This window comes from Betta splendens, chromosome 8 (genome assembly GCF_900634795.4).
Source record: "Betta splendens chromosome 8, fBetSpl5.4, whole genome shotgun sequence".
In the NCBI taxonomy this organism is placed as follows: domain Eukaryota; kingdom Metazoa; phylum Chordata; class Actinopteri; order Anabantiformes; family Osphronemidae; genus Betta; species Betta splendens.
Window position 1 is genome coordinate 9,056,837 of NC_040888.2, and position 15,187 is coordinate 9,072,023.

Genomic DNA, 15,187 nt, shown 5'->3' on the forward strand with positions numbered 1-15,187 from the left:
GTTAGTAAAACTACAGTTCAAACTAAATGGGGCTGAATTCTGTGAATTCTTGAGATCTGTCTCTTTCTTTAAAAGGAAAATGGCTCTGAAAAACATACAACCTGATCCCATTCAGCCTTCAGAGAACGCGGCCATTTCTTCCGTCTACTATTTTCTGAATATGCAGAATTAGCGTTCAGTCACATTATGACAGAACCAGTGCTCCGTTCTATGCGCTGTTTCAGCCGTACCGATGAGCTGTGGCAACTCAAAACAACCAGACTGCTTTTAGTCTGACAGACTGGTCACGAACTTAAATCATTTCTGAAATAATAAATATCCCATTCTGAGTTCAGGCTTTGATCTAAAACAATAGCTAATGGCTTGAAGTTAGCTCCAACTCACCTGCACATCAGGTACAGAGGACTTCGTTCAATGGTGAAACTGCATCACGTGTGCAATCAATAGTACTTTACTTATTTATCGCGTTTCAGAGGTTTATCCCACGTTAATATCACAATGACAACAGTTCTACAATTTAGGGTTGAAGCCTGTCAAATCACAAACGTCCACTATCTGTTACAATGGATGAATGTGGGTCTATGTAAAGGTTGTGTGTTCATGTGTCCTGTCCAATGACAGAGCTGCTGGGTGGATGTTCTGTGAGTTCAGAACATCCACCTCGTACCAAGTAGCATGTTTTCTAGTATATTTACAAACCTTAAGGGAATAACACTGAAAGTTTGACTTTGACTCCGGTATCAGATGAGCCACACATTAGATTACAATCAACGTTTTACTGTGGGTCACAGTTTGGGGATCAGCACTAACCAAAGCGCAGAGTCATTGGGATGGACAAGTTATGCAGACTGAACTACCTACAGTTACAGTATGAGTCCATCCAGAGCTTCAGGGTGGAGAGATCACAACATTTAGGCCTAATTTAACAACTGGTGGAACATGAGGATTTTAGATTCCTGGTGTCAGATCTCCACTGGATCAACTGGGAGCTCAATGGGTCACTGCTCCATTTACACACACACACACACACACACACACGCACACACACGCACACCAGAATGAATGAAAGACAACAACTCGTTAAAACTGTATTAGCTTCACATAACACAAACACAAACCCACCGGTGACAACCACGCTTCCTTAAAGGAGCCGATCTCTGTCACTACAAATGAATTTCACAGCATCACCCTCAGTCTATGAGACGCCACGATGCTGACCCTGCAGTAACACAAAAAGGGGCAGAAACCGGGATTTTCACGGAGGGGACGTTGTTTTACCCTCCGCTTCGTACTTGAGCATCAAGTATGAATCAGGGCTGGTGACACGGCACACGCATCACTATAAGAAGCCGAGGCAAAGCCCAGTCCACTGCAGGAGCACCAGCATCCCCACGGCTCCCGTGACAACCCCACTGTGAAACCAACATCAGACCACGTCCCCGCTCACAGAAACTGCCTGATGTCAATGCTGGGCTGGGGTCCTCAGCCAGGACCCGGGCGTCGGATTCCTTCAAGTTCCAGGAGAACCCCTCAGGCTCAGCACCGACTGGGGGTCGCGCTTCACCTTCACATTTATTTACCATCACGTCCCCGGCGACCATGCGTAAAACGCCGATTCCTGGCGAGGTGACGGTGCGTCAAGATGCGGCTCGGCTGCGGCGGTTACCTTTTAACTAGACGGCAGTGTGGCGCGGCTCCTGTCACGGCGGCGACGCGTCGACTCCCGTTCGCCTCGTCGCTTAAATCCACGATCGGCGCAGGTCAGGTGCGGATATGTTGGCTCGCTCGCCTCCGCGCCTTCCCTCAGAGACGATGCGTCGCACGCAGTTCAGCGGGGCGGAGTGAGAGGGGCGAACCGGCGGAGACGGCGGCTCGGCTGCTTCGGCGTCATCACTGAGGAAGGGGCGTCGCTGGAGCCGCGCGCCTCGTGTCGGAGGCTGACCGCAAACGAGCCGGTGGATTTGATTTAGCAGCCGATTGGACCTCACCGTGTCATGACCGTGGAGTCCGTCGCGTCAGCCGCGGTCCACGCACGAACCCGTCCACCTGTCACTCGGCTCGAAGCACGTAGAATTACAATGGTCCGTACATCAAGGAATGGCGAAACGACGAAAACGGGCACGTGTCTGTGTGTCACATTATTTCTGACTTATGGAGACCAGAAAATATATTTTGGGCTCGTGCCACGCGCATCGTGCGTCTATATTACGCAACACAAATTCCATTTAAACAGGAAAATGGGAATCAGAAAACGTCTAATAAACGTGAAATTGTGTTATGGTTGTTACTGTTTTATAAATGATAAGAATGGCCTTATTAATGCTGTTGTTCTTAGTAATAATTAGTCTTCATAGCGCCCATGCTGAGAGCGCGTGTCCTCCGTCTCAAACGTGGAGCACCTCTGCTTGTAGCGCGCAGTTGTCGCATGGTTGGGAGACGCTACCGCATAATTAAGTTAAAATGATTTTAGGCGGAGCGTTCGAGGGTCCTAAAGATCAAAGAAGCCTAGATAAGAACATCTAGTGCGCTGTTGCATAAAACCAAGATAAGACAATAACTCATCATTAATCACGAACTCATCCATGAATCGGTGGCACAAAAGATAATGGATTTATTTAATTAAACCTAATCTGGTGATTTGATCAGTGTACACTAGTTCAGGATCTAAGCATTGTTTAAACAACCCCGTTGAATAAACTAGTGGGTAAAGTAACCAAAGTTGCTTAGCGAAGTAATATTGTTTATAATAATGTACAAATGGTCTAAATAGAACGCGTGTTTCGTATTTTATTGTCATTAACGATTTAAGCACATAATAAAAATCTGTCGTGCAAACGGATCTCTGCGTTTGTTGAGAAGTACTGTTCTCCATTCCCCGAACATGCCATCAGTATGAAGGTCCCTGTTCGCTCTGTTCGGTGGTAAACACTCCCATCTAGTGGTTACACGGTGGAAGTGGCACGTAACCTTTGAACCAGTAAACGGGGCGCAACCGGTGAGCAGGGACTTACCTCCTCGTTCTTTACACTTATTAATAACAGTGTAGATTCTCACTGAAGGCATCAGAACTATGAATGAACGCATGTGAATGGCGTAGAGCATATACACAACTCAAAACACGTTATAAATTTTACGTATAATCCTTGATTTCTTGGTAAATGCTTCTTCATTTTTTTAGTCGAGTTAAGTCTCGTGAGGTCCTCGCCTTAAATAGTTTCACCTCAGGAGCCTCGTCAGATTCAGTTGTGGAATTTCTGTTTTAATGGGGTCATAAAAAAATAAAGAAAACCATTAAAACTAGATGTTGTGTCCAAATCGTTGACTGGCGCGATATTTCTGACGAATGTAAGTCAACATATCAAACACAACATATCAATAAGTGGTGCCGGTAACTTTTCACGCAGGACAGTATGGAATAAACACGAAATAGCTTCGATTAATGAGGAGAATTGTGTCCAGAAAAAGCCCGGTCGAGGTGTTTGCGATATTAGTTCAGTTCAAACAATTCAAAGAGGGTCCATGGTGTGATCATGGAAGAAATCATGAAGATGAAGCTTTAGTATCATTCAAGAGTAGAGCATGTGTGAGGATTCTCACGTACACCTAAAACTGGGGCCTTGATCACATTTAAGCCCTCACGGAGGCCTTACAGGCAGCTGGCACTTCCGTTCTTTTTGGATGGTGATTAGAAACAGAGAACGTAATAGAGCATCGAGCTGGATATTTGCTGTGAGGCATTTAACACAAAGTAGAAAATAATAAAACATCCTCATATATTAGCTGTGACCAAATTCATTTATCAAATAGTTAACTATACATATTTACTATATACCAGCTTGAACTGCTTTTGTTTTTAAACAAGCGATTATTTTGATCAAAAGTGTAAGATTGAGAAGCCAATGTTTGAATTTTTTAATTAGCCATTAGATTCCTATTAATGATGATTACTAGTATGGCGCACGTGCGCGTCGACGCTGCCTGTTAGACAAATAAAAGGGTTCATTGTTCGCTTCTCGCAGCATCACAGTGAAATTACTCACAGCCCGACGACACAACCGCAACATCGCCCTACTGGATAGAGCGTGCGTCAGCTGGGATAAAAGTCGTCTTCTGATTGGACAGAAGCCGACGTGGGCTTTCCTGAGCTCGCGCCCTGTTTGTCCTTCTCCGCGTCTCCATCTCTCTCTGACTACGACACCAGCTTCCTGCCTGTGTTTCTCGCTTCTGTAACAATTTGGTGAGTTTTCCATTACATTATAACAATAATAGTAATAATAAAAGAACATGTCACAAATGTAAAACATTAGATCGCGATGTGATGCTTTTCGCGTGAATTGAATCACACGCCGCCTTCTTAATAATCGCTGGTAAAAATATAATTATAACCCTGCAATTTTAACGTTAAAACATGGATCGGCCCTAAAGGAAAACACGTGTAAAATAAAAAGGAGCTGGTTCTGGTATCTGTCTGTTGGGGAACTCCCAGTTTAAGTCGAAGTCGTTCGGGCGCTGACAAGGACGCGGAAGTGCAGTCAGAGCTGTAGAGACGAGATGAACCGAAGTTTGGAACGAACACTCGCGTGCTGTTGGTCACTGAAGTGGGTTTGATGTCAAATCTGGGAGCAGCTAAAAAAGATGCAAATAATCTAGTTACTCCAAGAAAATGCGCTAAACCTTTATAAAGAAATAGCAGAATAATTATCAGTTTTCCCATGAAAATATATGATGCAAATAAAGAACAAGAAAAGTCAAACGAAAGATTTTGATCATCAGGGCATTTTTAAAAAAAATCAGACTTCCCTGTGGGAATAAAATTATTCTTCTTGCTGATAAATGAAAATATTTCTTCTTTGTACTATTAAAATCAAAAATGGCATAGGAAACGACAAATCAATGAAATGTCATGTTTGCTGGAGCCACCGTGAGCCAGTCATACAGTACCAGTATCATAAACTCTGTGGGATTTCCACACCTAGACTTCCGTGGGTGAATGAAACACACCCCGCCATGTCTAGTGCTCTGATGAGGCTGCCTTGATGAAACCACTTGCTCAGCTACTCTGCTTCTCTTTTAGAGTAGGACGTCTATACACACACACACACACACACACACACACAAGCATTTACACTCAGTTGGTAGAGCATCAGCGTGGGAAGCAGCAGGTCCCAGTTATTCTTGATGATTATGATGATTAATTGATGTATCAATGCTGAACATCGTTCAGAGCAGATGCTGGTCTGAATAAAAGAATTTCTCAGACTGCTCCCAATGTGCAAACAGTTTCTGATCATAACAAGAACCCAAAGACATGAACGCATGAGACACTGAGCAAAAAAAAAAAAATCCTAGTGAAAACAACAAGGTTTCCTGAATCACGCATGACCAGTTTGTGATTTCAGTGGAAACACGTAGAGACCTGAGGACCTGAAGCAGAAATCCACCTGTGCATTACTTAATGACAGCTGCTCGACTTTCCAACGCTTCCTTTTCTAATGTAAAGTTACACATTTACTTCATCTATAACCAGTGTTCTGTCTGTCTCTTCTTTTGCACCACAGTCAACATGACCCACGCACATCCCTTCCTGAGCGCTGAGCAGAAGAAGGAGCTCAGTGATATTGCTCAGAGGATCGTGGCTCCTGGGAAAGGCATCCTAGCAGCTGATGAGTCCACAGGTAGCTCACACCTCTCTGCTGACCGTCACTCACAGCTCAGGAACCGCTGATCGCTCAAAGTAGAAATGCTAACATCTGGTTCTCCCACTCTGGCTGCTCCAGGCAGCGTTGCCAAGCGCTTCCAGAGCATTAATGCGGAGAACACGGAGGAGAACAGGAGGCTGTACCGCCAGCTGCTCTTCACGGCGCCCGAGAAGGTCAACCCCTGCATCGGAGGGATCATCTTCTTTCACGAGACACTCTACCAGAAGACGGATGAGGGAAAGCCCTTCCCCCAGCTGGTCAAGGAGAAGGGCATAGTGGTGGGCATCAAAGTGGACAAGGGCGTGGTTCCTCTGGCCGGCACCGATGGGGAGACCACCACCCAAGGTACCAAAGTTATTGCGCGTCTTCCTTTTAAAAGCATTGGGTGTGACCAGGTGTTGACCACAGCGTCTGTGCTGTCCGCGTGCCAGGTCTGGACGGGCTGTACGAGCGCTGCGCTCAGTACAAGAAGGATGGAGCCGACTTCGCTAAGTGGCGGTGTGTGCTCAAGATCACCGCCAACACGCCTTCCCAGCTGGCCATCATGGAGAACGCCAACGTGCTGGCCCGCTACGCCAGCATCTGCCAGATGGTGAGACGCGCCCCCACTCACACGCACTACACGCGGCACGACGCGAAGCAATGCGCCGTCCAACCGTTCTGTCTCCACCGCTTCCTCCCAGCACGGCATCGTTCCCATCGTGGAGCCCGAGATTCTCCCAGACGGAGACCATGACCTGCAGCGCTGCCAGTATGTGACCGAGAAGGTGAGTGACATAAGTGAGATAGGGCTCTTCCACAGGAGTGGCCTGTATTTAGAGATCACCATCATCAGCAGCACTGGAGGCCACTGGGACGCTAATAGTGTTAATAGCATGTTGTCTCATGATTGGTTCTCGTCCCCAGGTGCTGGCGGCTGTGTACAAAGCCTTGTCTGACCACCACGTGTATCTGGAGGGCACCCTGCTCAAACCCAACATGGTGACGGCCGGACACTCCTGCCCCAAAAAGTACAGCCCTCAGGAGGTTGCCGTGGCAACCGTTACCGCATTGCGCAACACGGTGCCGCCAGCCGTGCCAGGTGACGTGCACGCAGATGTATGTGGCTCTGGTTAAGACGAGTGCGTTTTCCTCATCCGCGCCTCTTCATCGCATCGCTGCAGGTGTGACCTTCCTGTCCGGTGGTCAGAGTGAGGAGGAGGCCACCGTCAACCTGAACGCCATGAACCAGTGTGCTCTGCCGCGCCCCTGGGCTCTCACCTTCTCCTATGGCCGGGCCCTGCAGGCCTCGGCGCTGAAGGCGTGGGGAGGCAAGAAGGAAAATGGCAAGAAATGCCAGGAGGAGTACGTGAGGAGAGCCCTGGTAAGAAGGAAGGAGGAAACCGAAGCACTTTTAATGGTTGTGGAGCGCTTCTGGGGGGAGTGGGTTTAGACTGGTGACATTTAGTTCTGTCCAATTCAACACCTTCGTATATAAAGTTCCCAAAGTGACCTCCAGTAAGAATGTGTTGCCTGTTGTGTGCATCTCCGCAGAACAACAGCCAGGCAGCTCAGGGGAAGTACGTGTCCTCTGGAGGGAAGGGAGCAGCCGACCAGGAGTCTCTGTTTGTAGCCGACCACGCTTACTGAGGCCAGCCGAGCTGCTTCAGTCTGAAGAGGCCAAAACCTGCTGACAGACCTCAACTCTTAATGCGATATTAATTAATGAGGGAAAACAACCTTCTTTGTAACAGAACCTTCAAGCCCGGTCCAATTACTTACAGCCCGTTCCGACCCCGTACAGACAGACGTGTGGTCATGATATGCCTTCATTTCTCAAACCGCTACAGAGGACGCACATGTACTGTTCAGTGAGACTTGTCAAAATAAAAGCTTCTATGTGAAACCACATCCTGTCTGGTCTTAATGTTCAAGCTCTTTGTCCCCGGGAGCATCTGTTATATCTGCCGTCCTTTTTCAAAGTTTGTCTTAGGACAGATTTTAAAACAGTCCTGCTTTTGTAAAAATGTGTAACCCAAACTATTAAACAATATGTATGATGATTTAAGAAGCCCACTCACCTATGAACTGATGAGACACTTGCTGCCACTTACTGCAGTGCTAAAGCGGCTGTTCAACCCCTTGATTCACTTGGTGATAGCAGTTATTGGCACCTAAATGTAGAGGAAAAATAGGTGCAAAACAAACTTGCCTCAAAAGGTGGTGACCACCTTCTAAAATCATCTCTTAACATTTTATTGATATTGATAAAGATTTCACATTACAAAACGGCTCCAATTCAGATGACTTCAGTCTCTTCCAATGTAAAACACACTGAAACTTGGATTTAAAGCGCAGCACAGACATTAGGTTCATCTGACATTTGTCCGTTTCAGAAGAGAATCTTCAAACAAAGCTATGAATAACAGCCACCTTGAATTTTTGGAAGGCGTTTATTTTAAAACCCTTGCTCTTATTGATGCTGCCATCATGTGTAACACAGCAAAGTGAATGCTGAGCTTTCACCCAAGCACAACTAAGGATCATCTGACAGGGACACGAGACCATTTCAGAACAACAGGTCTTCACGTGGTCTGTCACTGAGGAGCAGGAGGTGGGAGCGGCTGGGCTGGGTTTGTAATGGGTTCCATCCAGTCAATCAGTGCTGGTGTGCAGACAAACTGTCCACTTTACATGTTGGTGCTCATCCTGGTCTGGCTGTTGGCTGGTGTCAGTTCCCCTTGGCTGCCCTCTCTGGGTGGAGACTGACACACATACAAGTCATTGTTACAGGTCTGTGCTGTTTACATTTAACTTTCTATCATAAGCTGCAATAATCTTAGATTTAGCCAATGTAGCCCCACATTAGGCTATTGCTTTACTTTCATTTATATTCAATGCCGTATAGAGTTTGCTTGTTAGATCATGAACACATTCTGCAGGCAGGTAAACGCATCGTCTTACTTTGACATGGATCTGGTTGCGTAGCACCGCAGCTCGGAGAATCATGGCTTTGGCTCGTCTCTGGAACTCTTTGCCCATTTGAAGAGATTTCTCAAACGTGGTGCTCCTCTGGTCAACGTCCCGCGCGTAAAGAATCTAGAAACAACAACAAAGCAAATGGGTAATGACTGATGTTAGACTAGCTCAAGGTTTTTATCTGCGGCTTCCACCTTGCTGTGCGAGTCAATCCGAGCATTGATGAGCCCCTCCAGTATGAGCTGGGTCAACTCGTCCTCCAGGGCGGCTACTGTGGTGTTGAAGGCCTGGGCCATCTTCGTCATATCTGCTGACACGTAGGGGCTGAAATACTGTCCACACAGAGTCAAAACCAGTTGGAATTACGGAAACGAAGCAGAATGTGACTGAGGGGTGAAAAGTCGTCACTTGGTCTCACCTGTATGAGGGCTCTGTTTCTGATCTGGCTGTACAGCGTCTTGACATGTGGAGCCAGATACATGTCCAACAGGAGGTTATCCTGAAAGAAACACGTCATCAGCTCTGGTAAATCGATTCTGTCGTGACGACACAGGGGCGTCTAAGCCTCACCTTCATTTCATCCAGCAGCTTCAGACACGACGCATATTTGGACTCGTAGAACTTGAAGATGATGTCACGGATCTGAGGCTCCAACTCCAGGAATAACTTAAAAGAGCTAAAGAACAAAAAAAATCACAAAGACGTTTCTATCAAATGCATTTCAGCTGTTTGTACTAAACCATGTTGAATATAATTACCTGCTAGAGATGACGTTGCGTTGAAGCTCCTGTCTGTCGAATGTGGCCAAGGCACACAGACCACCATAAACAGCTACATTACTGGGTGACAGGAGCTGGAGAGAACACACAGGACAGATATAATCTAGCATCATTCAAAGATCAGACTTGACAAATGGGCACTGTTACAATGTGACATGCAGTACTACGCTGGTGCCTTGTTCTGCAGTAGGTTTGATCAAGGAATCAGTAGTGGTAATGGGAACCCAAACTATAACTAGGAATGGTCATTTCCAAGTCCATGGGAGACTGTTCTGGCTCTGAAAACACAGTGAACGCTCAGAAGCTTGTGACCAGCAGAAATGTAAAAAAAAATAATAATAATAAAAATAAAACACAACAAACGGTCAAAAGTTGACCAAACGCTGGGAAGGACCAAAACGTTGGGCAGGAAAATCACTGACAGAGACAAAAAGCTGATGAAACAGGTGAGCAGTCAAAGCCACAGAGAAAAAAAAATGAAGAATGAAATGAAAAGAAGTAAAAACTTAGGGAGAAGATTGTTACAGGACAAAAAATTGGAAGTGAAATATGAAAATTAGAAACAAGACTAATAGCAATTATTAGAGCAGGTAAAGGCTTGACAGCCTGAATCATCCAGGAACTGGATGGGTGGCACTTTGGTATACTCCCTCACTACCATAGCTCTTCACCAGCTCCTTCGGTCGGACTTTGCTCAAACTTTAGAGGAACATAAGCATGAAGCTGTTGTTTGATGCACTGAGCCTTAATGAACAGAAGTTATGTTTTTACTATTGAAATACACATTGAACCATCGTCGTTCTCTCATATGCGCTTTGTCCAACAAAATGTTTTTGAGTGATGCTTAAAACCTCCACCTCTTGATTAATTCCCATGACATCAGTGTATTTAAAACTTTAAAAAAAGAATTACATGGTAGAGTTGTGACACTGTGCATATTATTGTGTGTTTCTACACTAAACCAGACTACCCACACCACCCTGTTAAAAGCATTAGCATCACGCTCACCTCTGGACAGTCACAATGATCAAACGATGCCTGCAGAAAGCACTTTGCAGCTGGTTTGTATTTCCGGGAGGCCAACTCTGCCAGACCTTAAAAAAATATATAAAATAAATAAAAGAAGTAGAATGAGTCCTTGCAAAAGGGCTTAGTGTGTTACTGAGCATCCAGGCAGCATAAAGCACCTACCTGCTGCACATTTTAACTTTGTGAGGACTGCTTGGTTCTGGCCCTCTCGCTCTCCTCTTTGCTGAAGGAAATAAACAGAATCGGCATCAATGGAGACATTCATCGAGCTTTGAACAACAAGAAGAGAAAAGTGTTGGCACATTATTCTTACCTCTGCTATTTCTGGTGTGGATTCTGCCTTATTGACATAGCTCAGTACATGTGACCAGTTCTGGAGGTAAACACTAACCTGTGGTTAAAGGGGAGACGGTTTATTTCAAGTAAGTGATGCTGTCAATGGAAACAAGCCTTCAAAGTGAAGACCACTGTTATAGTCTGGGGTTTGAAGTTGCTGTACCTTGATGACATTCAGACACATATTGATAACATGCTTAGCGCTGGTACAGTAGTCTCTTGCTCTGGAGTAACACTTGAGGGCGTTACTTAGGTCACCACAGTCCAAATAATGGTCCCCCAAGTCATCATGGCCTCTCCTGGATGACGAAGCAAAGGCAGATGTGAGATGAGGCACACAAAACGTCTCCTGCATTTCTATGTTTCTTCAACACTATATTGGACACAGCGGCTGATGACATCATACCTGATACTCTCTTTAATGGAGTTTCCTTTGTAGTTTTTCAGATCAGTGTCCAGCTTCTCTAATTTAAGCAGAGCCTTTTTCCGAGTGGATTCAGCCCACGCTGAGTCCAGGGGAGGAGGAACAATTCCACCTTCAGGCACCGTGTCAGGTAGACCCTGAACTTCCCTGAAGGCAAATGAAGACATACAATATAATTCACAAAACTATAACTATGGTGCAGTTGATATCAATCTAAATCGGTTTCTCAATTATATTTAATTTTTTTGCAAACACGTTTTAATATATGGTCCTTCTTTATTTTTCATTTTCAGATCCTATTTCCTTTTCTTGTTCTGGTGTAGGAGGAACATGGAAAGCTAAACCGTTTGATGTCAGATCACCTTCAGGACCTGTGGAAAATTTAAAATGACCTACTCAAGTGACGGTTTAGAAGAAAATGGGCAAAGAATGTTACAGTTTTTAAGAAGATTTATTTTATTGATGGAAACTTAAAGGTAATTAGACTCCAGCACAAAGTCTCAGAATGACATGGTGTTGAATGGTTGAATGCAGCATTAAAAACACTCTGAATCTCTAAACGATGCGGTTAAATTTACTGTCTCATTAACTAACATCAGAGTGCAGGGGAGCTGCTGCACCGACTATCACTGCTCACTGCCTCAGCTCCCGCCTCAGACAGCTTCATCCACATGTTTCACTTTGATGGTATGATATACATTACAACAAAAATAACAATTACACTAAATAACACTAGCACTAGAATAGAGGTAAGTCTGTGATGACAGTAAGGACTGCTTATCCTTGAGAATAAGGACTTGATTAAGTGCAAAGTCTGAACTCCTCAGTGCAGGAATCTAGACTGTTAGAGTGGACACAGCGCAGGCTGGTGCGGGTCTAGACATGGCGCAGGCTGGTGTTCTGACCACGCAGATGTTCAGTGTTAAAGACAGACGTGATATGAGTTTGGTTTCTACAAGGCTACGGATACTATTGAATTACTACCATAGATAGTAATAGATCCACTACATTGCTGTATAAACTATTGAAGTCATGCAATCAAAGCAAATTTTACAATTTATCTAATGGAGAACAGAGGTTTGTAAAATAGTGACTTTAAATAAGTGTATAAATATTGTAAGAGAACCCATACCTTGTAGCCTCAGTGAGTTTGCGGTGAATTTCTTCATAAGTATCGACATTAAAGGTCCTCTGGACAAAGGTGAGGGCCATCTTCAGAGCTTCTACTCGGAGTTGAGGACAATGTTCCGCAATGAACTGCAGCCTCTCAATGCGCATTAATCCACTGTAGCTAGTTGCATACTGCTCCAGGTCCTAAACAGAGACACAACCCTCATATCACAATACTGCACAGAAATGTTCACAGTACACTGGAACTTTAGCACCAGTGATGGTTAAAAGGAATGACTTGGTGTTGTCCTGCCTCATGTCTATTATCATATCTATTATTACTTTTGCAGTATGTTTTGAGACTTTACGTTTATGTGGGCAGCCTCGGACTCCACTGGGAATCACCAAATGCAAAAAGGAAAAACAAAACAAACACTGCACATAAACACTTGCAGATGACGTCTATTGTGATTCAGATACACACACACAAAACTGGACTGATATTGAATAAAGGCCATGTGCATAAAAAAGTGAGCAGCTCAAAATCCCTACAGGTTTTTATTTGTGTACAAACAAATGTAAGCCGGTATGTTCTACAATGGAACAATCGTCTAATTGATACAGTACCCAACTACACTTTAGAGCTTTAATTCCCCTAGAGCTGACCAGCAGCTGGTTAGTTACAAGCTGGTTGCCATTAACGCAGTTTGAATTTGTGTTAATAGCAACTCTGATACCTTTACCTTTTTCATGTCTTTAATTGATGTGACTTAACCAACTGTGGCGATAGCATCAATAGATAAGAAGTTACCGCCACAGCTGTGAGATGGTGTTATTTGTGCTACTATTCATCATAAGTATAAACACTCCCTTTCAATCAATGATTCGATTACACAGCGTCAGCAGCACCATGATGTGGTTTTCTATTACTCTTACACCTATTTATCAATTATTTGCAGTGCAAATTGTGTTTAGTGAGGTTGAGTTGCTCCACTTGTTTTAACTGTACATTGTTTAGGTTCATAAAGTAGCATTAATGTGTGTGCGCACGTGTAAAATGCTTATATCAGATCAATACCAGTGTTGGGTTCTCCACTATGTAGTTGATATCTGGGGCATTCTGCTGGTCCTCCTGGGGGTCAGCATCGATTTGCATGGGCTCCATTGACCCCTGAGAGAAGTAGTGAGCACAGATTTCAAAAAGACGCCACAGCGAAGGACCTCAATGACAAAATAGATGCAGAATGTTAAACAAAAAAAACTACACCACAGATATACCAAAAATTGAAATGACTTCTGTTAGTAAAAGGTAAAATACTAAAGATTTAAGAGACTGTCAACACAGACAGGGAGTCTGTTCCACAGCACCATCATCATCATGGGGCTGCTGGGATTCTCAGTGATGCTGACCTACTGATCTCCAGGGGCAGAACCAGTCCATAGCACTTTCAATGACATTCAGCTTTAAGTTTGCTCCACTCAGGTTTAATATGACTGAACAGACCTCGCTGCAATAAACGTTATAACGAAGCATCAACGCCTACTTCTCAATGTTATTAACGATATACAGAAAGGGGAACAAACGTGGAAGGAGCCCAAGTTAAAATGTTTGGCCTATTTTATTAATAGATAAAGCAAACGTTAGCTTAGACTGTGGTCTCAGTTAGCTGGTGTTCTAATGGGTAAATGAGGGCTGTCCACCAATCACTACACGCTAGGACTAGCCGAGCTAGCCAAATGCTAACAACAGCGCGTTAGCTACGCTAGTGTCAGTTAGCTTAGTCGTTAGCGTCAATAGAAGACAGTCCTTCGTTGACGTGTTTTACAGTGTCTGGAGAAACAAACACGTCCCTGCCGCTTACAGGGATATTTACTTTGTCTGAGGTGAAAGTAATAAATCCTGACAACAGTGTGAACGCCTCGTCACCGTCTACAGAGGCCTTCAGCCTTTAAGCCTTCAGCTGCAAACTCCATAAAATGACACAAAATGGAAATGGACAAACTTACTTTTCGAACCTGTGCGCACGTAAACCTTCAAATGATTTATTTGACCGACTTCAGCTCGCGCGTCAACGCAATGATCCAAGAAAATTACTTAAAATATTCACCTACTCATGTAACTGTGCTTCACTAACGCTAACATCAGGCTTAATTAAGGTGCACGAACTAGTGGAAGGCAGATAAGAACGGAATAATAGGTAACTGTAAAATTAATAACTTACAACGCAATAACACTATTAACACAAGCAACTGAAGATTGACTGGCTGGTCTCCAATAACACTGACATCCAGACGCAACAGCCTATTCCCGATAACTGAGCTAATATTTTGCTAACGAGACTTCACTGGTACTGAACACGAGACCAGTCTTGGCTAAAAACAACAGTATGACTCAACACTCACCTGAAAATTAAACACTTGCACGGGCAAGGGCATTTTATTATTCTTCCTCGCTTCGACGTCGTTATCGTTTGGGGCAAGATAAAACATAAAGTGATACTGAGGCGTGCGCTCCTGCAGCCAGAGGGTTGGGTTTAACGGCGAGATGGCTTCCGCGAAGGCGCAATTTTACTGCAAGTTCAAATATTAAAAGAAAACAACACATGGAACATGTAGACGCGTATACAACGCCGTCAAATTGTGATAACTGACCAAAACGGTGTAAAAGTGTACGTTCTTCTTCTTTCACTGCTGCGGCTGCTTCTGCTTCTTCTTCTTCTTCTTCTTCTTGTTTTTTGGCGGTTCACATTCGATAATTTGCGAATCAGCGCCATCCTATAGGCTGGTTTGTGGAATAGCTATTTATTTCTAGTATATAAAACTATATTCTCTACTTTAACCTACTTAAAAAC

At 44.4% G+C, this 15,187-nt stretch overlaps 3 protein-coding genes across 8 annotated transcripts in view; 1 reads left to right on the forward strand and 2 right to left on the reverse strand.

Annotated features, from left to right (window-relative positions):
• The window catches only part of jupb (junction plakoglobin b), a 35,564-nt gene extending 33,340 nt beyond the window's left edge, over positions 1-2,224 (reverse strand). For 2 of the 3 annotated variants that reach the window (XM_029158406.3, XM_029158405.3), the window contains exon 1: positions 1,667-2,224. The gene's annotated coding sequence lies outside the window, so the exon portion shown is untranslated. The remainder of the gene's footprint in view (positions 1-1,666) is intronic. The other variant, XM_029158407.3, reaches the window with a different exon arrangement.
• Positions 2,225-4,078: 1,854 nt separating this feature from the next.
• Positions 4,079-7,589, forward strand: LOC114860110 (fructose-bisphosphate aldolase A-like). The gene is made up of 8 exons (XM_029158414.3): positions 4,079-4,237; positions 5,559-5,675; positions 5,778-6,044; positions 6,131-6,291; positions 6,383-6,466; positions 6,606-6,780; positions 6,863-7,062; positions 7,233-7,589. The coding sequence occupies exons 2-8, from the start codon at positions 5,564-5,566 to the stop codon at positions 7,326-7,328; spliced, it is 1,095 nt and encodes a 364-aa protein (XP_029014247.1). The 5' UTR covers positions 4,079-4,237; positions 5,559-5,563; the 3' UTR covers positions 7,329-7,589.
• Positions 7,590-8,112: 523 nt separating this feature from the next.
• On the reverse strand, positions 8,113-15,143 carry gps1 (G protein pathway suppressor 1). Of its 4 annotated transcripts, XM_029159847.3 has the most exons (15): positions 14,988-15,143; positions 14,739-14,906; positions 13,414-13,506; positions 12,358-12,539; positions 11,208-11,372; positions 10,965-11,100; positions 10,779-10,856; positions 10,628-10,688; positions 10,445-10,530; positions 9,416-9,510; positions 9,228-9,333; positions 9,076-9,156; positions 8,852-8,989; positions 8,643-8,777; positions 8,113-8,443 (listed from the first exon to the last, which is right to left on the reverse strand). In XM_029159847.3, exons 2-15 carry the CDS (start codon positions 14,823-14,825, stop codon positions 8,369-8,371), a joined length of 1,518 nt encoding a protein of 505 aa, XP_029015680.1. In that variant the 5' UTR covers positions 14,826-14,906; positions 14,988-15,143; the 3' UTR covers positions 8,113-8,368. The 4 variants fall into 4 exon arrangements, with proteins under 4 accessions (XP_029015680.1, XP_029015681.1, XP_029015684.1 ...); XM_029159848.3 differs by lacking the exon at positions 14,739-14,906 and having other exon boundaries at positions 14,988-15,137; XM_029159851.3 differs by lacking the exons at positions 14,739-14,906; positions 14,988-15,143 and adding an exon at positions 14,558-14,674.
• Positions 15,144-15,187: the final 44 nt, after the last annotated feature.

Coding starts and splice junctions, on each gene's coding strand:
- LOC114860110 (XM_029158414.3), top strand. CDS start 5,564: ATGACCCACGCACATCCCTTCCTGAGCGCTGAGCAGAAGAAGGAGCTC. Junction 6,467..6,605: donor GCCAGTATGTGACCGAGAAG/GTGAGTGACATA, acceptor TCTCGTCCCCAG/GTGCTGGCGGCTGTGTACAA. Junction 7,063..7,232: donor AGTACGTGAGGAGAGCCCTG/GTAAGAAGGAAG, acceptor GCATCTCCGCAG/AACAACAGCCAGGCAGCTCA.
- gps1 (XM_029159847.3), bottom strand. CDS start 14,825: ATGTTTTATCTTGCCCCAAACGATAACGACGTCGAAGCGAGGAAGAAT. Junction 9,334..9,415: donor CGCAACGTCATCTCTAGCAG/GTAATTATATTC, acceptor TTTGTTCTTTAG/CTCTTTTAAGTTATTCCTGG. Junction 8,444..8,642: donor GCAACCAGATCCATGTCAAA/GTAAGACGATGC, acceptor TATGTGTGTCAG/TCTCCACCCAGAGAGGGCAG.